At 44.8% G+C, this 23,159-nt stretch overlaps 1 protein-coding gene across 5 annotated transcripts in view; it reads left to right on the top strand.

The window, feature by feature from the left end:
- Positions 1–23,159, top strand: part of micu1 (mitochondrial calcium uptake 1) — a 131,684-nt gene that overhangs the window by 95,806 nt on the left and 12,719 nt on the right. For all 5 annotated transcript variants that reach the window (XM_072491468.1, XM_072491465.1, XM_072491469.1 and 2 more), the window contains 4 exons: positions 3,002–3,116; positions 10,433–10,515; positions 12,458–12,655; positions 17,840–17,977. In XM_072491468.1, coding sequence (XP_072347569.1) covers positions 3,002–3,116; positions 10,433–10,515; positions 12,458–12,655; positions 17,840–17,977 — 534 coding nt within the window. The remainder of the gene's footprint in view (positions 1–3,001; positions 3,117–10,432; positions 10,516–12,457; positions 12,656–17,839; positions 17,978–23,159) is intronic.

Below are 23,159 nucleotides of genomic sequence, written 5' to 3'. Positions count from 1 at the left end.
ATGCCCAGTAACCCTCAGTTTGTTCTTCTAGTGACTTGCAGGGCAAAGCCCTTTGGTAATTTAGAGTGGGGGGGAAAGGTCTTTAATTAGCCGCAGACTGAGATGCCTTACTCCAATAAATCCATTGTCTCTTGTAGTGGAAGTCAACGGCAATCTCTGATGATTCATCTGCACCTACTACTGACCTGTGTCATTTCCTCCCAGTGCAGTGCAAGGCTGTGTTGTCAATGTGCATAAGATTATTCATCAACACTGCAAAAAGTTGACCCGTCTTCAAAGTAGAATGGGCTCTTCCTCTCCATCAACTTTCCTCCCTCTTCCACTTTTCCTCCCTCCTGTTCATGTACCTCCTTCAAGACTGGTTCCTCCATCCAGTAGTTCCAAGCCCCTGAATCACCCGTGCCCGAGAGGATAGCGGCAGACACCTGCCAATGATGCTTACAACCAGCTGAACTTGCCGATGCAAAAATGACCCAGGATTACTTTCTTAAAAATTCTTTTCCTCCTCCCCCAGGGAAGCATTGAGTATTTACTCAGTACTTGCTATCTCTTTGCAAGTGAGTGACCAAGATCAAGGATGGTTGACAGGGCGTTGATTTACAGCACTCTGCGCTTCAACACTCTGCTGTTCTAGTATGGACCGTTTCAATTTTTCTTTGTTAGGGTAAGCCTTCTCTAGCTCTATTGGGGCAGTGTGGAGTCCGAGTTGCCGTGGCAACCTGAACTTTTACATACACGTTGTAGCCTGGAGCTACGAATAGTGATGGTCGAGGTTCCAATGTTCTTTCCATCACGTGACTGACCAGGAATCTGCCCCACTCATATTGCCTGCCATTGGCAATAGATCGATATCAACCTGTTTGGGTGTGTTTTGAATGCACCTTCCTAGGCCGTCAAGTCCTTGGGTGGGACACGAACATAGGGTTTCTGATTCCGAGGCAAGAAAGCTACGCACTGCACATAAGACCTGGTACATAGGTGCAAAATGGAAATGCATTGGGCAAAATATTTCACCTTTTGTCAGTGAAATATTATCAATATAAACAAAAAATGCTGGAAATACCCAGGAGGACCGGAAGCATCCGTGCAGCGAGAAACAGGGGTAACCTTTCAGATTGGTGAGTTTTCATTTGACCTTTCTCGTATATAAATTTAGAGTACCCAATTCATTATTTCCAATTAAGGGGCAATTTAGCGTGACCAATCCACCTAGCCTGCACATCTTTGCGTTGTGGGGACGAAGCCCACGCAAACACGGGGAGAACGTGCAAACTCCACACGGACAGTAACCCAGAGCCGGGATCGAACCGGGGACCTCAGCACCGTGAGACAGCAGTGCTAACCCACTGCGCCACCCGTGCTGTCCTAGCTTTCATCTGAACTGATGAGGATCCATCTCTGGTTCCTTAGTGTCACGAATTGTAGTATTTTACATGTTCCACTTTAGGATAGGAATAAAATTGCAGTATTTTATTCCCAAGCCAAGTCTTCCAAGAGGGATTGTTCATGTCATGTGAAATTACCTCTCATTGCTTAGCTAAATGCTACATGAAATGTTACTTCATATGAAGTCGTCTGTTGCCAGTCAACTGCATGGCAGCAGTGCAACACGTAGTTGCATTGAACCATCAAAGGTTTTTTTATTTGTAAGTGTTTTTCTACGGTTTCATTTAAAATGCTGCTTTTACTTGATAATATGGCTTTAGTGTTCTTGCAACTTCATGTTATATTTAGGTTTGAACACACTGGATTAGTTGTTTGACCTTGTACACACCTGACCTAATGGATGGTATTGTCGAATATCTGTAGTTTTGAGTCCCTGACAGAACTTCCACTACTTAAAGGGTTAATTGTTAAGTCCCAGTTATATTTTTGAAAAGCGGAAGCCACAAATTTTCAGGTTGAAAGGAATATGCATCGCTCGCAGACACTGTTATCAGGCACTTGTACACAAAAAGTAATCCGAATAGCTGATGGAATGTTTGCTTTAAAAGAAGGTTGAAATATGAAGGAGATAATGTTTTGCTAGGGTTACACAGAGCCTTGATCAGATAGCATGTGTAGTACTGCATTCAGTATTGAGCATCGAAACTCGGAAACTACATATTTGTCCTCGAGAAGGTGCAGTGCTAAATCAGCAGAATTATAGCTACAATCAAAAGGATCAAATAAGGATGACAAACTACATCAACCTGCATGCCCGTGAGTTTAGAAAGTCGAGGGGTATTTTGACTGGGATTTTTAAAATGATAAAAGGATTTTTCGATAGGGTAGGCATAGAAACTGCATCACCTGGTGGAGAGATTCGGAACAAGAAGACAGTCTTAGATTTAGGACCAGGCCATTCTCCTCCACACACCAGTGGAAATCAGGAACTTTCATCCCAACAAGCTGTGGATGATGGATCAATTAAAATTTTCAAGACTGATTTTTGTTGCGTGAGCATATCAAGGGATCTTGAGCAAAGTTGGTTAAATGAGAGTTGAGTCACAGAATTAGCTATGATCTGATTGAATGGTACAACAGACACGAGGAGTTGAATGGCCCCACTCCCTTTGGTATAATGCAATGTTTGACGTCTCAGTTTATAATGGGGGCTTCCCTTTTTTTGGCCATCCCTCAATGTTAAGAATCTTTGATAGACAAGGTAAATAATATCCTTGTGGCTGTGATCAGTGGGACCTTGGCGATATTTTGCTGTGTTAGGTATGTGAATCTGTCTGCATCGGTCTTTCCTGTTTTAAACATTGCAGTGTTTATTGTGTGTCTGATACTGTGGCTCTTGCATGTTATGTCCCCTCGACCCAATCCCTTGGCCTCAGCTTTTGCATTATTGTATAATGAAATAAGGTCAACTCTGCAATCTACTCAATCGCCATTTCTTATTATCTCTGCTTGTGCTCCGCATCTCCTGCAGTTTGATCCCAGGCCTGTATTTGATAGCCCAACAATCTCGCAGGTGGTGTCACCAATCTGACTACTTTTCCATCTTCTTTGGTAGAAACTTTCTCATGGACGGGAGAAGTTTGCTGACGAGGACAGCATATTTTACACACTGGGCGAGTGCGGACTGATTTCCTTCTCCGATTACATTTTTCTCACCACCGTTCTGTCCAGTGAGTATTTATCGATGCGTTGTGACACACAACTCTCCTAGGAGCAATCTATAAACTGAAGAAATAGATCGATAAAATATATTTCACATCAGAAGCATCAGCACAGAACATGACTCAAATCTGCTTTTTATTAATATTGCATGAACGAGGTTCATTTTTATCTAAGATTTCCATACATAAGTGGAGATGCTTTGCAATAATCTTAACTCTTGAACATGTGGCCAGTAATCTTTCATTTTACTTTGGTTTATTGGGGTGTGGGGAGGAAGAGGAGCAGGAGTGAAAATTGGCACTGGCCACAGTCCAAAAAGTGTCTGTCTTGAAATGGAACCTTATAGAGATATTAAGTAGAATGAGAACATTCATCCTGAACAGGATTTTTTATTTTTAATTAAGGGGCAATTTAGCATGGCCAATCCACCTACCATGCACATCTTTGGATTGTGGGGGCGAAACCCACGCAAAGACGGGGAGAATGTGCAAACTCCACACAGACAGTGACCCAGAGCCGGGATCGAACCTGGGACCTCGGCGCCATGAGGCTGCAGGGCTAACCCACTGCGCCACTGAGCTGCCCTCTGAACAGGATTTTTAAGTCGAGGCTCAATTGTAAAAGACTAGAACAGAACATATAGTAAGCACAGCATTCAATGATCAATGTCTGAAATCAATATCCTGGGGGTTACATTGATCAGAAACTGAACTGGACTAGCCATATTAATACTATGGCTACCAGGGCAGGTCAAAGGCTAGGAATCCTACCTCCTGACCTCCCCAAAGCTTGTCCACCATCTACAAGGCACAAGTCAGGAGTGTAATCGAATACTCTCCACTTGCCTGGATGAGTGCAGCTTCAACAACACTTAAGAAGCTCGACACCATCCCGGACAAAGCAGCCCCGCTTGATTGCTCCTCCTTCCACAAACATTCAAACCCTACACCACCGCCGAATAGTGGCAGCCGTGTAACCATCTACAAGATGCACTGCATTAACTCACCACGGTTCCTTAGTCAGCACCTTCCAGAGCAACCGCACCTAGTCAATAAAGCCCTCACCAAACTCAAACCTTCCCAGCGCCTTCCACAGGTAATTCCACTCCACCCGATCAAAAGCCTTCTCCGCATCCATCGCTACCACACCTCCGCCTTCTCTCCTTCTGAGGGCATCATAATAACATTTAGAAGCCTTCGAACATTGGTCTTGAGTTGCCTGCTCTTAACAAATCCCGTCTAGCCTACCCCCATCACCCCCGGGACACAGTCCTCTATCTTTGTGGCCAGTATCTTAGCCAGCAGTTTGTCATCCACATTCAGTAGAGAAATCGGCCTGTGTGACAAGTATTGCTCCGAAAAACGTGTTCCTTGTCCACGAAACGGTGAAAATGTACCACCATGGACTCGGCGGCTCGTTCGCTCTGGGCTTCCTCGCGAGGTCTCTGTGCGCTCTGTCCAATTCCAGGGGCCGAGGGAACGCCCCAGCACCCATCAACTTCTCCAACATGTCCGTCACATAGGCCCTCGCATCCGATCCCTCACTGCCTTCAGGGAGACCAACAATTCTGAGATTCTGCCTCCTGGACCTATTCTCCAGGTCCTCCAGCTCCTCCTACATTATTTTCTGCCGGTCGTTCATCATCCCCACCTTGTTTTCCAGCACAGTTATATACTCCTTGTGCTCGGCCAACTTTTGTTCCACCTCCTGGATCGCTCTCCCGTGGGTTTCCCGATTCTGAACCACTTGATCAATCGTAGCTTTAATCGGGTCCAGCGTGTCCTTCTTCAGCTCGGCGAAGCAATCCTCGAAAATCTTCACCAGCTGCTCCGTTGACCACTGAGCCGTCTCCCCGCGGCCCTTGCTCTCCGCCATGCTTTCCCGCGTTGTCAGCTCTTTGCGTCTCCCTTATAGGACTTTGTCTTCTCACACGACCACTTCTGGTCCAATTCTCCATACGCCGGAGGGGGATTTCTCCTTGCTGTCTCACTTGTCACTGATTTATCCCATAAAATCCAAAGAAAATGGGGGGAAAAAGGTCCAAAAGTCCATTACAGGCGGGAGCTATCAAATGTGCGACCTACTCCTCCATGGCCGCCACCGGAAGTCCCACCACCACTTTCTGATGGGCAACTAGGGATGGGCAATAAATGCTGGTGTAACCAGCGACCTCCACATTCCGTAAATTATTTTTTTTTAAACGGTTGTACAGATGAGGTAGCCGGAGAGAAAATTGATAAAATTATTCAAGATGTAGGCAGACGCTCTGTTGGGAATATTTAGTTTACCGTGGAAGGAAGGGCTGAATGAACCAAATGGCTCCTCACCAACCTGTACCTATCTTTGAATTTCCCATTAACAACCAATTCTGGAGTGGCGAGGATAAGTGAAGCTGGGATTGCAGTTTGAGAATGCTGTTTTTTTAAAAATGTTTATACAGCCTGGTTTTAACTTTCAACGCATTGAGTACTAAACCGTAACGATTGCTTGTATCCGTGCAGTCTTGCATTTAGAATTTGTTCCTAATTTAAACAATATTATTAGACATGCAACTCTTACATTCAGCATCATGAATACTATTTCCAGCTATTACACAGCAGAGTTGTTAGAAGAACTAAATTGGGAATTAATGGAGAAATGCAGTAGAGTCCCTGAACTGTAAAAGAAAATGTTATTCTCTGCTGATTGATTACTGCAATTTTGGTAATTATTTATTGATGCTAATATGTGGCCTGATTCAGCATATGCTATTCATGGAACTCTAAGATTGCAAGGAAGAAATAAATAAGGCATGTCTTCTTTCAAGTACATTATCGGCATTTCCATAATTCTTTGTTATCTTTGCCCCTTTTTAAGAAAATCCAATTAGGCCTCCACACGAAAATGTATTTTTCTCGCCGCATCTTCACAAATTTGGGCAGGCTACCAAAGTGAGCAGAGTGGTGTAACCCGCTCTGAACCTCTGTAATCAATGGAAGTGGTTACTGCGGTGATATGCAAACGCCTACAAATATTCACTCACTAACACTCGCTGATGATTTCCCGGGTCCAATTTTCCAAAGGAAAACAGTGCTGTTTTTATTGGGACAACATCGGATAAGTCAACCAGATACTTGGCAGATCAAGGGAAATGTAAAATCAGACACCTGCGGACCCCATGCAAGACCCTGTAAAGTTCAAAGATATGACTTGAGATTTACTGTAGCCACGTTTTTCATGGATTTAATCCCTACTGCTCTGTGGTTTCACAAGAAGTGAACATAGAACATAGAAAAATACAGCACAGAACAGGCCCTTCGGCCCACGATGTTGTGCCGAACCTTTGTCCTAGATTAATCATAGATTATCATTGAATTTACAGTGCAGATGGAGGCCATTCGGCCCATTGAGTCTGCACCGGCTCTTGGAAAGAGCACCCTATCCAAAGTCAACACCTCCACCCAACACTAAGGGCAGATTTTAGACACTAAGGGCAATTTAACACGGCCAATCCACCTAACCTGCACATCTTTGGACTGTGGGAGGAAACCGGAGCACCCGGAGGAAATTCCCAAGAACCGGCAAGGAATCTCACTGTTATTGCCACCTCTTAATTTGGGTCTTTTTTTCCAATTCAGGGGCAATTTGAATGAAATGAATGAAAATCGCTTATTGTCACAAGTAGGCTTCAAATGAAGTTACTGTGAAAGCCCCTAGTCGCCACATTCCGGCGCCTGTTTGGGGAGGCTGGTATGGGAATTGAACCGTCCTGCTGGCCTGCCTTGGTCTGCTTTAAAAGCCAGCTCTTTAACCCTGTGCTAAACCAGCCCCAGCGTGGCCAATCCACCTACCCTGCACATATTTTTGGATTGTGGGGGTGAGACCACGCAGACACGGGGAGAATGTGCAACAACTCCGCACGGACAGTGACCCGGGCCTGGGATCGAACCCAGGTCCTCAGCACCGTGAGGCAGCAGTGCTAACCACTGCGCCACCGTGTAGCCCTTTAATTTGGGTTGTGTGAGATATTGCTCATGCTGAAAAGCCAGACAGTTTCAGCTTGTTACACTGCAGCAGGAGTCATGCCCACACCCCGCGGGGGGAGGAGGGGAGGGCTACATATACCTTGGTTCTCCGAACTGGTCGAAATTCTCGGGACTTGGATAAGTCAGGTATGTACCTGAGGAAGGGAGCATGTGGAACTCTGCGGGCTTAGATTTCCCACTGCCTTCTTTCAGAGGCTCTTAACTCCCTTTCCATGATTCAGTTTCCTTGCTGACCAAAACTCCCAAAGTTTGAGTAAATTGCTACAAATTGAGGAGCTGCAGATTGTCGGTCTTGAGGACATCTCGATTTTTCCTCCACAACCCAACACTGCCAGCTCTGTTCCGACACCTGGAGGGCTTCCACCTCCTTACGAATTCCATGAACTTTGATGCCATTTGTACTGCAGAGTAATCAGTTTGGTATTGGACACGAGCACATACACGCAAGGCAGGATACGTGAATCACAAGGGCTTGTTCCAAGTTGAACAACTTTCTCTGTTGTGTATGTTCAGCCATCCAGGCCAAATTGTTGCAATAGTCCCTCACTTTCCAAGAAGAAATAGCTGCCTGTAGCAAGGTGTGTTGGAGATGTCATCCTGCAAATGACTCGTGTGCGAAGTGGACACAGCTGATTGGTGGTGTTGGTGCGGAATGATGCCCTCGTCGTTCAACAGCTATTTCAGTAATTATTTGTCAGAACAATGGGTGGCAGGGTAGCACAGTGGTTGGCACTGTTGCTTCACAGCTCCAGAGTCCCAGGTTTGATTCCCGGCTTGCGTCATTGTCCGTGAGGAGTCTGCATGTTCTCCCCGTTGCTGCGTGGGTTTCCTCCGGGTGCTTCGGGTTCCTCCCACAGCCCAAAGATGTGCAGGTTAGGTGAATTGGCCATGCTAAATAGCCTTTAAGGTCCAAAAAAGGTTAGGTGGGGTTACTTGGTTGCGGGGTTAGGGTGGAGGTGTGGGCTTCAGTGGGGTGCTCTTTCCAAGGGCCGGTGTAGATTTGGTGGGCCGAATGGCCTCCTTCTGCATTGTAAATTCTATGAACTCTACATGGTTCTTGTAACGTACCCAGCATTGTGGTGCAGGCAAAGTGAACTCGGGAGCTGTGCAAAATAGGGCAAGACTGAGATTTGGACTTTGTCAGGAGAATATTGGTTTGTGCCCATGATCCTCTGCAAAGTGAGTTCCCGATCTCCAAGGCCGAGGTACTGAGTGTGTTCCCTCGAGGAGAGAGGAGAAACTGCGAGTATGTTCACACCGGCCAATTCTCAGGCATCGCCTGAGATGTAAAGAGTAATAGATGTAAAGTTGCTGTGTGAGATATTGTGAGATATCTAATAGGTGTAAAGGGTAAATTACCTGACTGTACCCTGGTTGTGTCTATGGTGCAGAGAGAGAGCTACAAAAATGGCTTCTACTCTTGGGGAGAAAAATTGGGCAGCACGGTAGCATTGTGGATAGCAAATTGCGTCACAGCTCCAGGGTCCCAGGTTTGATTCCGGCTTGGGTCACTGTCTCTGCGGAGTCTGCACATCCTCCCCGTGTGTGCGTGGGTTTACTCCGGGTGCTCCGATTTCCTTCCACAGCCCAAAGATGTGCAGGTTAGGTGAATTGGCCATGATAAATTGCCCTTAGTGTCCAACAAATTGCCCTTAGTGTTGGGTGGGGTTACTGGGTTATGGGGATAGGGTGGAGGTGTTGACCTTGGGTAGGGTGCTCTTTCCAAGAGCCGGTGCAGACTCAATGGGCCGAATGGCCTCCTTCTGCACTGTAAATTCTCTGATAAAAAGAAGCAAGTGCAAATTGTTCAGTGTCATTTCTGTCACATGCAAATAGGATACACTGTAAATCATACAGGATTTGACTCAAATGCATTCAACTCTACAGGGAGCAATTGTGAATAGTTGCATTTTTATGGGCTGTTAAAATTAAAGATGAGCGCCACAATTGGTGAATTGCTAATGGAATATTCAGTGAGGCATAATCACCCATGTGTGAAACAGTAGATCAGCAAAACTGATGCAATTGGAGCGTAACATTTTAAGGACGGACTGTCCCATTCCCAACCTGAGTGGTCTGCACCTCTGGAGAAGTAAAATCCTGCCCCGTGACGAGTAACCTTACCCAAGAGATGCAAGGTTGTGCAGGAACCGTGACTTTACCACATCGTCTGACCTACAAATAAGCATGCACTTGATGTCTGTGTTCGATCATGTACTGAGAATGTGGATAATTTAATAGAGAAAGTTATTTAGGGAAGTGATAACTTTTGAAAAATAAATTTAGAGTATCCAATTTATTTTTTTTCCAATTAAGGGGCAATTTAACGTGGCCAATCCACCATCATGTGGGGGTGTGAAACCCACGCAGACACGGGGAGAATGTGCAAATTCCACACGGACAGTGACCCAGGGCTGGGATCGAACCTGGGTCCGCAGCGCCGTAGGCATTGTGCCGCCCCGTAAAGTGGTAACTTAATGTCTGCTTCCAGTAACCTTTCTAAAACTGTGACCATATCTCCTGGGTTATCCCAGAAGTCATTCTGGAATCCGGCTCTTGTATTTACGTGATCAGTCATTGGCTTTAGGCGCAAATGCAGTCCTTCGACAGGCTCAACGTGTGACAGCTTTAGCTCAGTTAGTACTGTTGTATCCGATTCAGAAGACTGCGTCCCATTTTTTCAGTGCATTATTGAGGGCATGCTGCACTGCTGGAAGTGCTGTCCTTCACCTGGGATGTTTTAATTGCAGCCCCATCTGTCAGTTCAGATGGATGTTTAAAAATCACATGGACCCTTTGGGAGATGGCAATGCCTGGGCGAGCATTTCTCCTTTTAATCTGTATCATCAAAGTCAGTTGCTTGTTTGTGGGAATCGAGCGTAAAGTGTTTGCTTACACAATGCGCCACTGAACCTGAAAGTTATTCATTATAAGTAAAGAGCATTGGAATGTTTCTGAGATTCACTAAAGTGCCATGTAAATGCTGGGATGAACTTTCTACAGATAATAATTGCAATTTAAATTCCAATAGGTACTCAAGATTTTGCCATTTGGGAGAGATTTAAGAATTTCTCAAGTGCTTGAGTTTAAAGACATTTTTACAACAACCAGTGGAATCGTAAAAAGATGTGTTATTGAATTTTGCCTTTTATAACTCTACCTGCATAGAGTTTTTCAATTGGTATAGAAGCCAGAAACAATATATGTTATGACGGAAGCTGTGGCTTACCTGAAACTGCCGAAAGCTTCTGTATGTTTGCATTAGGGACAATGAAATTGATTATTTCTTCTCCAATTAGCTCCGCACAGGAATTTCGAAATCGCCTTTAAAATGTTTGACCTAAATGGCGATGGTGAGGTAGATCTGGAGGAGTTTGAACAGGTAATTATCCGAGAAGCATTTGCACATAGAATGGGTACAATTTCTGCTGGAACTCATGCGACTGCCCATGGTAACTTGGGAGGAGGAGCCCCGAAAGCCACTGCTGCTTATACTATTCCTCTGGGATTTCCACCTATGTTACAGCAGGGCACACGTGAGAAAAACCCCTGTAGAAATTATACTCATGTTTCTGCATGTTCAATGTAACTGTTTAATTTTACGTTGGGTGTGGCCTCTGAAGCTACGTGGTAACATCAGATAAGGTTATTGTAATATCCAAAACAAATTAGGAACGTAAGGATAAAAAACACTGCATTCCAGTTGGTTAGTACAGGAAAGTAATAACCTTCTAAACTCCACTCTCAACTATTTCCCTCGATTTTATTTACACACTCTCTGACTCCACACTATCAGTGGGCATTCGATTCACTGCTCTGTCTGTGCAGTAGCTAGGTCTGTGTTGCAGTGCAATTTCCCTCCTAGTTTCAGATGTGTCACCTATCCCTTGAGTTTGTGGAAATCCCAAGCATTATTTATTTGTCAGCTGCAGCTCAGTAATTAATAATCTTTATTGTCACAAGTTGGCTTACATTAACACTGCAGTAAAGTTACTGTGAAAATCCCCTTGTCGCCACACTCCGGCGCCTGTTTGGGTACATAGAAGGAGAATTCAGAATGTCCAAATTACCTTGTAGCATGTCTTTCGGGACTTGTGGGAGGAAACCGGAGCGCCCGGAGGAAACCCATGCAGACATGGGGAGAATGTGCAGACTCCGCACAGACAGTGACCCAAGCCTGGGACTTTGGTGCTGTGAAGCAACAGTGCTAACCACTGTGCTACCATACCACCCATAGCAGGGTAGCACTCTTGCTTCTGAGCAAGAATATTGGGATTTTCAGTCCCACTCCCAGAGATCTGAGCACAAAATTCTTCTCTGACATTCCAATGTAATACTGAAGGAGTGTTGCACTGTCAGAAGTGCTGTATTTCGGTTGGGGAGGGGGGGGCACGGTGGTTAGCACTGCTGCCTCGCGGACCTGGGTTCCATCCCGGTCCCGGGTCACTGTCCATGTGCAGTTTGCACATTCTCCCTGTGTCTGTGTGGGTTTCACCCTCACAACCCAAAGATGTGCAGGTGGATTGGCCACGCTAAATTGCCCCTTAATGGGGAAAAAAATTTAATCGGGTACTCTAAATTTATATTAAAAGAAAGAAGTGCTGCTTTCAGATAAGACATTAAAACAAGGCCCCATTTGCACACTCAGGTGGACGTAAAAGATCCCAGGGCAGTATTTCAACGAAGACCGGCGAAGATCCCCAGTGTCCTGGGCAATATTTATCCCTCAAATTGACAGAACTAAATCAGATTATCTGGTTAATTTCACATTGTTGTTTGTGGGATCTTTCTGTGCTTAAATCGGTCACCATGTTTCCTACATTGCTACAGTAACTACATTTCAAATGTACTTCATTGGCCGTAAAACACTTGAGGAAAGACAGTACATAAATACAAGTCTTTTTTTTCTATTATTATCAGAGTTCAGTTTATTCCCTTAATGATCTTGAATATTTTGCATTAGATCTTTAAACCAGCGTGAGCATTCCAACACATGTCCTATGTTAGATTATTTATTTCATGTTGGTTTACATGACAGCCATATGTGCCAATATGGTCATTTAAAGGCGGTTAGGCCAAAATCAGAGTGGCAAAAGCCAGGACACCAGATTCAATTATTTTTTGAAACACTAAATGTTGGAAAGGGAAGCTGGTAGCTCTCTTATTCTCAAAGAGTTAAATAAAACAGGCTGAAAAGCCCCATTCGTTGAACCGCTCTTGTGCCGTACTAAATATTTCTGCATTGTGTCTTGCTGATAATCGAGAAGTTGTGATCAGAAAGCATGCTGTGACTTTTGCGCTCTCTTTCTGCCTACATTTTACAGGTTCAGAGCATTATTCGATCGCAGACCAGTATAGGAATGCGTCACCGAGATCGCTCCACGACAGGGAACACACTAAAATCTGGAGTTAGCTCAGCACTCACCACTTACTTCTTTGGTGCAGATCTAAAGGGCAAACTGACCATTAAGCATTTCCTAGAGTTTCAGCGTAAACTGCAACAAGATGTGCTCAAACTGGAGGTAAGGACAATGTAGATTATTTCTCATTGGCGGTGCTGTTGACTATTATAAATTAATCTCCCAGAAGGGGAGAAATATTTCAGTTTGAAGTTGCGGTAAAGGACAAAATGAAAACCCGTCAATTTACTTTGGGGAAACGGGGAACATCGACTTATTTGACCTAACATCAAATGGAGGTTACTCCAGCAATGATGGAAATTAGGATTATATTACTTTTAGAGAATGGGAGAGACTAGCGCGAGGGGAGCATAGTTTAAAAGTAAGGGGTCTCCCATTTCGAATGGGGATGGGAAGAAATGTTTTCTCTCCGAGGGCTGAGAGAGTTTGGAACTATATACCCCAGAGAGCGATGAAGGCGGGGTCAATGAATGTTTTTTAAGGCAGAGGTAGCTAGGTTCTTAACTAACAAGGGAGTCGAACATTAGCAGGGTTGGTCAGAATGTGGTGTTGAGAGCACAATCAGATCAGACACAATCTTTTGGAAGGACAGAGCAGGCTAGAGGGGCCAACTAGCCTTTTCTTGCTCCTAACTCATACATTTATAAATTTACTAACATGTTCCCATGTTATTCTTTTATAGAACTGCCAATCTGGCAAAGTGCAGAAGTGGGTATTGAACAGTTAGAATTGCACTACTCTGCTTCAGGGTTGGAGCCATGCTTGGCTGGAGTTCAGATTAGGAAATAGATATCATTTGGCACTATTGGTGCTCCAGGTCCTTTGTCTATCACTGCACAATTGGGATCACCTTGAATCGGGTAGCCGGACATCTCTGGCCAGTTCTCTAATCAACAAAGGCTAAGCTGCTTGAGCGGAACCTTGCCAAATTTACCACTTATTGTTGAACTCTCCTGAATCGAGACATTACAGAATTCTGCACTGGCGCCCACATGAATGAAATGTGGAAAATCTCAAAGCTGGATGAAAACAATCAATTCATCTAATCTACCTTTAAAATTTTTTTTTTTTTATTTGTATTTAGAGTATCCAATTATTTTTTTCCAATTAAGGGGCAATTTTTTTTAGCGTGGCCAATCCACCTACCCTGCACATCTTTGGGTTGTGGGGGTGAAACCCACGCAGACACGGGCAGACTGTGCAAACTCCACACGGACAGTGACCCGGGGCCGGGATCGAACCCGGGACCTCAGCGCCATAGGCAGAGGTGCTAACCACTGCACCGCCGTGCCGCCCTTAACCCACCTTCCTGGCTGACATTTTGCATCCCTGATCATTATTAACTTGAAACCTTCCTCACATCCTCTTTCTACACCTATCCCATGAGAAGGGTGTCGATTATTTGGGCATCTCTTTACATACTTTCTGATAATGGTGCACAAACAAAGTCAGATTTACATCAGCTGCATGCTAATGGCTATGCAGCTGAGAACGCGTGTTTTACCTAACTAGCTTGTTGCAGTCTCGGTGATCGGTTGTTTGTCTGGCTTGCATTTACCATAACCAGGGAATTAGCGACAGAATGGGCGAGGCTGCTGTTTCGGAACAGAATGGGAAATATCTGTGCGTTGAGTATTTTTCAGTCGTGAAAAAGACAGAAGATAAATCACTGTCACATTGCATGTCCGCGAAGTGTGAAAATTAGATTTCCGCTGAGACTGAAGCTTTTGTTTTAAACGTAGCGTCTGCATACTCAATGTTTCATGTGCTTCATGCTGTTGAGATTGGTGCTGTCTCAGACCTAGTATCTTACGTTTTCGAGAAGGCTAATTGCAGAATCAGAACCTTTACAGCGCAGAGGAGGCCATTCTGCCCATTGAGTCTGCACTGGCTCGCCGACAGAGCATTTTACCGAGTCCCACTCCCCTGCCCTTATCCCTGTGACCCTTGCACATTCTTTCTTTCCAGATAGCAGTCCAATTCCCTTTTGACTACCTCAATCGAACCTGCCTCAACCACCCCCTCGGGAAGCTCATTCCAGACTCCAGCCGCCCTCTTGAATGGTTTTGTTTCTCTCCTCGCATCACTTTTACCCCTTTTGCCAATTATTTTGAATCTGTACCCTCTAGTTCGTGATGCTCCCTTGAGTGGGAACAGTCTCTCATTATTTACCCTGTCCGTACACCTTAGAACCTTGAATACCTTTATCAAGTCTACTCTTGGCAGCCTTCTCTCTGAGGAAAGCAGTCCCAACCTCTTCAATCGGCCCTTGTAGCTTCAGTCCTTTATCCCTGGGGTCATTCTTGTGAATCTCCTCTGACCTCTCTCCAATGCCTTCCCATTCTCCCTCATGTACAGGGCCCAGAAGTCGATGCAGTAGAAGTGGATGAGGTCGAATTACATCTTACACAAGTTATTCAAGATCCCTTTACTCCTGTACTCCAATTAATTAAGCCTGAGTTACTATATGCTTTATTAACTGTTCTCTCAACATGCCCTGCCAAATCCAATGACTTACGTACAGAAATACACCTTTACTATAATAATCTCCATAATCTTCCTGCAAAAGGGAATTATCCCACACTTTTCTGCATTGAACTTCATCTGCCACTTGTCTGCCCCATCCACCAACTTGTCTATGTTCGTTTGAAGTTCAAGACTATACTCGTCAAAGTTGACAGTGCTTCCAACCTTAATATCATCCGCAAATTTTGAAATCATGCCCTGAATACCACAGTCTAGGCCATTAACATATACCAGGAAGAACAGCGGTCCCAACATTGACTCCTGTGCAACTCCACTCCAAGCCTCCCTCCAATCATTCACCACTACTGGCTGGTTCCCGTCAGTCAGCCTACTCACCAAGTGCCTACTTTCACTTTTCTTCCGAGCGAAATACTTCAGCAAGTTAGTTAAACCTGATTTTCCCTAAATGAATCCAAGCTGACTTTCCTTAATTATCCTGCGCTTGTCTAAGTGACTATTGATGTTGTCTCTAATGATGGTTTCCCTACAATGTTAAGAAAACAATCCCTGGCATTGGGTGTGAACTTTGACAATATCCGTGGCTAATATAAGCAGACTCTTGAGTGTAATTAGGGAGAAGGTGGTGCAGTGGTATTGTCACTGAACTAATGCTGAGGCCCTCGGCTAACGCTGTGGGGGATGCAGGTTCAAATCCCACGCCAGCCGCTGGTGGAATTGAAACTATGAACCACGAAGCTCTCATCAATTGTTGAATGAATTCAGGGGAGCAAGCCTGCCGTCCTGGCCTGATTTTGCCTACATGAAATGAAATGAAAATCGCTTATTGTCACAAGTAGGCTTCAAATGAAGTTACTGTGAAAAGCCCCTAGTCGCCACATTCCAGCGCCTGTTCGGGGAGGCTGGTATGGGAAATGAACCGTGCTGCTGGCCTGCCTTGGTGTGCTTTCAAAGCCAGCGATTTAGCCCTGTGCTAAACAGTGACTCTAGCCTCATAACAATGTGGTTGACATTTCATTGCCCTCTGAAAATGGTGGAGCAAGCCACTCAGTTCGAAGGCAATTAGGCATGGGCAACAAACATCAGCGACACCCATGCCCATGTGCAGGTACAAGCTCTCGCTCTCACTTGTAAAGTAAAATCATTGTCGCTCTGAGCTGAATGTAATTAATCAGAAATGGAAAAATTGCATTAATGTGCTTGCAGTTGAATAAATAATTCCAGTGATGGCACGGTAGTAAGAACTGATGATTTTCTTTTATAATTGCTGATTGCACAATGCTCAGCAACATTCATGCCTGCTCAGATATGGAAGATGTTTGTGCCCATATGTAGCAAGACCTGGTCAACGTTCAGGCAGGGGCTGATAAGTAGCATTGACACCACACAAGTGCCAAGCAATGACCATCTCCAACAAGGGAGAATCTATCCACATCCTTTTGAGATTCAATGGTATCACCATCACTGTCAACATACTAGAGTTTACCATTGACCAGAAACCAAATTGAACCAGCCATAAAAATACTGAGGCGGGGTAGCACTTTGGCGTAACCAGTGGGTTAGCCCTGCAGCCTCACGGCGCCGAGGTCCCAGGTTCGATCCCGGCTCTGGGTCACTGTCCGTGTGGAGTTTGCACATTCTCCCCGTGTTTGCGTGGGTTTCGCCCCCACAACCCAAAGATGTGCAGGAAGGTGGATTGGCCACGCTAAATTACCCCTTAATTGGAAAAAATGAATTGGGTACTCTAAATTTATATATTAAAAAATGAATAAATACTGTGGCCAAAAGAGCAGATCAGAGGCTGGATAATCTGTGATGAGTAACTCACCTCCTGATTCCCCACCCAAAGCCTGTCCACCATCAACAAGGCACAAGGCAGGAGTGTGATAGAATATTCCCCACTGGTCTGGATGAGTGCAGCTCCAATAACACTCCAGAATCTCCACACCATTCAGGACGGAGAAGTCCATCCACCACCTTAAATATCCACTCCCTTCACCACTAATGCACAGTGGCAGCAATGTGTGCCAACTACAAGATGCAATGCAGCATCAAAGGTTCATGCCTGCGCTGAGGACCCGGGTTCGAATCCCGGCCCTAGGTCACTGTCCATGTGGGGTTTGCACATTCTCCCCATGTCTGCGTGGGTTTCGCCCTGACAACCCAAAGATGTGCAGGGTAGGTGGATTGGCCACGCTAAATTGCCCCTTAATTTATTTTAAAAAGGTTCTTGTCCTTTTTTCTTTTGAGCTTGATAATTTGGCTTCTCTCACTTCTGCCCCACTCCAGAACCCAAAGAGAGAACCCCGAATTGACAACACTCCCAGACTTGGGGGCTTCTAAAGGCCTGACTAGGTTAAACATAGCTCCATTTTGACAGATGAACATCACATTATGTTCAAGATCCCAGACTACCGATGACCAATACCACTGAAGATCCATCAATAAACCAAAGCTACAACAAAATAGCTTTAAAATTGTTTGGACTAGTTTGATGGTGTAGAGATAAGGGATGATAATGTGATGAAACTGTCCGTGTGGCCTTTGCACATTCTGCGTGGGTTTCACCCCCACAACCCAAAGATGTGCAGGGTAGGTGGATTGGCTGCGCTAAATTGCCCCTTAATTGGGGGGGGGGGGGGGGAAATTGGGTACTCTTTATATTTAAAAATTTTTTTAAAATTTTTTAATGATGTCAGAAGGCTTTTTGTGTCTTACACCAGGTAAATTATCTGCTTTATTAAAACGTCAGAGGTCGGTGTCTCATCTGTTCTTTTTCCTTCCCACTCCCCCCAACCCCAGTTTGATCGACATGACCCAGTAAATGGACGAATCTCTGAGCGTCAGTTTGGCAGTATGCTGTTGGCATATAGTGGTGTCCAGTCCAAGAAGCTCATGGCAATGTTGAAAAGTATCAAAAAACAATTCAAGAACGCAGAGGTAAGAACCTGTCAATAATAGCCTGCGTGTTAATGCAGAACACCCAGCAAAATGGTGGTTTGCTGGCTTCCTTCCTACTGCAGGTGTCCCAGTACATCTACCATTCCCTACTGCGGGGCGTGGTGTGATTATTTTTGCAGCAGTTTATTGTCAGCGTCTCTCAGTTGCTTACACTCTCACCTTTGAGTCAACTAGCTCTGTTCTAGAATCATAGAATTCCTGCAGTGCAGAAGGAGGCCATTCAGCCCATCGACCCTCTTGAAAGAGCACCCTACATAGTCTCCCCTCAGCCCTATCTAACCCCACCTAACCTGCACGTCCTTGGACACTAAAGGGGCAATTAAGCACGGCCAATCCACCTAACCTGCACATCTTTGGGACTGTGGGAGGAAACCGGAGCACCCGGAGGAAACCCACGCAGACACAGGGAGAAAGTGCAAACTCCACACTGTCAGTCACCCAAGGACGGAATTGAACCCGGGTCCCTGGCGTCGTGAGGCAGCAGTGCTAGCCTCAGTACCGTACTCTACTCCAGAACTTGAGAATATATCTTGGATTGGTTCTCCAGTGTATTGGTAATCATTGGCTCATTATCGGAGGTGCTGGTCTTGACAGATGAGCCAGGCTAGTCAATACAAAGGGCTATTTAACATAGGATGTTCTTCTGTAGAATTCTGCCCCAAGGTGGTGGCACTGCCGTGATTGCATCATTTAATTTTTAAACTCTAGATTGTGTACACTTGAGAATCAGTAAAGTGAGATGGCGACCATTGATGTGCAACCCAAAAGGAATGTCAAGCTTCCATTGGTTTTTTTTAAATATAAATTTAGAGTACCCAATTAATTTTTTCCAATTAAGGGTCAATTTAGCGTGACCAATCCACCTACCCTGCACACCTTTGGGTTGTGGGGACGAAGTCAAGCTTCTATTGTGATCGGTAAATGTCCAGGACAGGCGGCGATTTGTTGTTGAAGATCTTTCCACTCAGTTAGTGGATTGGGCTCAACTGGCCCTTTTACATGGAGCTTTTTGTATTAAGAAAGTGCAGCTTTGATGATTGCCTCATCTGCACACAGAGCTTCCTTAATCCTCTATTCCATTCAAACTCATTAACGTTCATTCCCTTTTCCTCTTCTTATTACCAAAATCCTCTTTCCGAAGACTCTTTAATTGGCTGTATTTTATTTTTTGCACTTTCGTGCTTTGCGTAATAATTCGCAATGCTCCCACAAATTATAGAGTGAGTGGCAGGATAAACATGAAACCCGGGACTTCACCGTATTACTTTGTCATACAGGCAGGTTATGGCCTGTATTCAGAACTGGGGGGAATTATTCATTGCTCAGGACTGGCACTTTTACTGCCGCTGGAACGTTTGATTGTGTTCTGACAGCAGATCCCGCCATTGGTGGTAAATAAGGAATCATAGAATTTACAGTGCAGGAGGAGGCCATTCGGCTCATCGAGTCTGCATCGGCTCTTGGAAAGAGCACCTTACCGAAGGTCCACACCTCCACTCTATCCCCAGTAACCCCACCCAACAATCTTTGTCACAGCAATTCAGTCTTTCCCATTTATTTAACTTTGGGATTCCAATACAGGTGAGCTGCAAGTGTTTTGATTTTTCAGCTCAACCTTGCCGCTTAAATAAATTGAAAAAGTTTTCTTGGGTTAACACAGGGGTGAGTCCCTTTCAGTGCACTCTGAAGTTAAAAACTCACCACTAATCTTAGAACTCCCCCTATACCAAAAAAAAGGGTCGATATTCTAAATGGTGAACAGGAATTCTCACTCCCCGACTCCGATACAGGCTTCAGTGGGTGCTATTCAGGTCAAACTATATTTTCAAGTTATCCCCCGGTATAACACATATCTTCACCAAAGAATTTTACCTACTTACCCCTCAGTAGCATTGATATCCTGGGTCCTGCGTTGCTAAGTAAGTAAAGTATGCTGATAACCACTGCTTCAGGTTAAAACTTTTAAGTTATTTTATTTTCTTTTTTTTCTTTTTAAAAGATGCAATCACTGTCTTTACAGAAAAGTAAAAAGATCTTGCTTCTGGATCCTTCTGGGTGGTTGAAGGGACCTTCAGGCCCAACTTGTCAATCAACCTTTTTAAAATCTGGGGCGAAATTCTCCGGTATCGGCGCGATGTCCGCCGACTGGCGCCCAAAATGGTGCAAATCAGTCGGGCATCGCGCCACCCCAAAGGTGTGGAATGCTCCGCATCTTTGGAGGCCGAGCCCCAACCTTGATGGGCTAGGCCGGCGCCGGATGAATTTCCACCCCGCCAGCTGGCGGAAAAGGCCTTTGGTGCCCCGCCAGCTGGTGCGGAAATGACATCTCCGGGCGGGGCATGCGCGGGAGCGTCAGCGGCCGCTCACGGCATTCCCGCGCATGCGCAGTGGAGGGAGTCTCTTCCGCCTCCGACATGGTGGAGACCGTGGCGAAGGCGGAAGGGAAAGAGTGCCCCCACGGCACAGGCCCGCCCGCGGATCGGTGGGCCCCGATCGCGGGCCAGGCCACCGTGGGGGCACCTCCCGGGGCCAGATCGCCCCGTGCCCCCCCCCCCCCCCCCGCACCCCCGCAGGACCCCGGAGCCCGCCCGCGCCGCCTTGTCCCGCCGGTAAGGTAGGTGGTTTAATTTACGCCGGCGGGACAGGCATTTTAGCGGCGGGACTATGGCCCATCCAGGCCGGAGAATCGCGGGGGGGGGGGCCCGCCAACCGGCGCGGCGCGATTCCCGCCCCCGCCAAATATCCGGTGGTGGAGAATTCGGCAACCGGCGGGGGCGGGATTCACGCCAGCCCCCGGCGATTCTCCGACCCGGCGTGGGGTCGGAGAATCTCGCCCCAGGTCTTCTTTAGATGTATTCGCTGATGAGCTCGGTTGCTGTGTCCTATCTTTCCCATGTACCGAGCTATGAGAGCTGGTTCTGCTGGCTGTCCCCTTTCTTCGGGTTTTTATATATTTCTAACAGTTATCTAGTTTTTATGACTTTATTGTAAAGTAACTCTTGATTCTCTTTGATTATAAAAAGTATCTTTGATCTAAACATTCTAATCCAACTAAGTATTCACTTTGACCTAACCTCATCTCATGGATCTGATTACATTGTGTCCTTTGTGATGTTCAAAATGCTTTGACTTCAAGAGGTGTTACTTTTAATTCCTGTCATTTCTATAGTTTTATTTTCCAATTGTGTCCTCAGCTCATAATTTTGACTTTGATTTTGGCTTTAAATTATGTTCCTCATAGACTGATAGTCTCCAGTTTTCTTTAATTTACTTGGTATTAGCAAATTTTCACACCTAGAATTCTCACCAAATTCAACTGAACCTCATCCATGCTTTTCCAGATGTTTACTAAGATAGTTACTTTCAATGAAGGTGTGAGCCATTGTGTTTGGCTTCATTCAAAATCCTGTTTGTCTTGTTTGCTAAGCCTGCTTGACCAAGGATATCTGCATTTTACAATCCTTCCCTGGCAGCTGCTGTTAACCCTTTGTGGGATCTTGCCCTTTATCCTCTCATGTTTCTCTCAGACCAGATATTACCAGACTTCCATGTTTCAAATGACACATCTTTCCATATTTTCAATAACACCTTGACATTTGAAACATAACTATATCATTTGGTCAATTATCCCTCCATCTAATTGTACTGACTAACATTTATCCCCGATCTTTCTCATTTGTATGTACATGTTTTGTAATTTTTAATTGTGCACCAAAATCAATTTGTAAATGTATCCATATCACAGACCAGTCTTATTTCATTCTTTCCTCAAGTCCAATTACCGTGAACCATAGCCGCAGCTGCTCAGGAAGGTAACGCAATAGCCATATCCGTGTGTTCCACTACCTCCAAAGCATTTTGCTTCCTTGGGGTAGCAGTACCGTAGAAGCTTCCTCATGTCCCTTAGAGACAGCACACAACTCAGTCCATCAGTAACCGAAAAGGTCTTTTGTTCATCACTGGCTGTTAAGTGTCCATTTTTCTATCATCCAAATTGCTTACCTTTTCTCATCGGAATGGTAAATTATGATATCATGTACCACCCACTGGTTCCCTTGCATCATTAATTTAAAAGGTTCAATTGATCCTGCTTCTATCCCTGACTTCCCCACATTAATGCCTAACATTGTCCTGAACCATGTATGTCTGCCAGCCCCTGGTGTACATGAGAGAATATCTTTCTGACAAATTTCCTTCAAATCCCTTTCATCTGTTATCATTTCCCTTACAACATTTGCAATACAATATGCCGACAGTATTCACAAAACCACATCGAACTATCACTTCTTTTTCCAAATAAATTCTCCCTATTGTTAAATACACAGTAAAAAAAATAAGTCTTATCTTAATACATTACTCATCACCTAACCACACAAATAGACCGTGTGTTACAACTTTACATATTTGCAACTGTTACCACAATTCCAATACCAAAAATAAAATACAATATCGACACATCCCTTCGTGGCTTTGGCAACCATAGTCATTACATACTAAATATGGCGTATTAACAACATCAATATTATTTGTGATGTTCTATGCAGTTAAATCAAGAAAATACACTAAACTACCACTATTCCCCCTCTATTAAAACCTTCACACAGTTTAGAAATGCTGATCATGTTCTCGAATGGCACACATACCCCCATTATCATACATACATAAAGGTGCCTACCAATTTATATGACATTTCTTCCTTAATAATGTTTACAGCTCATCAATGTAATATTGTTTGCTGCATTGGTAATAATTTTCCCACCGTGGCATCAAGCTACAAAAATTCTTAAACTTTTGTCATTTATCATATTGGGGTTCCTCGTCAGTCGCTGCTGTCTGCCGAGACCCTTAATAACCCCGTGGAGACCGCAGATCATCCATCAGCTGATGTCAATTAGCGATGTCTGACCGGAGGTTTCACTGCTCAGTAATAATTTAATATTTTGATTTGTTTCTAGCCCGTAAAGTTTTCCTCCGGGCTCTGTCATTTAATTCCCTCAAATATGTAGCCAATTGTATCATTAGTTTCCCCCCAATCCTGTCTAAAACATTATTTTCTGTAGTGCTGTTCTCTTCCTTCTTGTGAACTGGTTTGTCTGTTATTTACTTTTTCCATCTGAAAAATCAAATGAACAGGTCAAGGGTGGAGAGGGCCCTATTCTTT

Source organism: Scyliorhinus torazame, chromosome 28 (assembly GCF_047496885.1).
Source record: "Scyliorhinus torazame isolate Kashiwa2021f chromosome 28, sScyTor2.1, whole genome shotgun sequence".
NCBI classification, from domain to species: domain Eukaryota; kingdom Metazoa; phylum Chordata; class Chondrichthyes; order Carcharhiniformes; family Scyliorhinidae; genus Scyliorhinus; species Scyliorhinus torazame.
The sequence above is the reverse complement of the archived record's forward strand: the minus strand, read 5'-3'. Positions and strand labels throughout refer to the sequence as shown.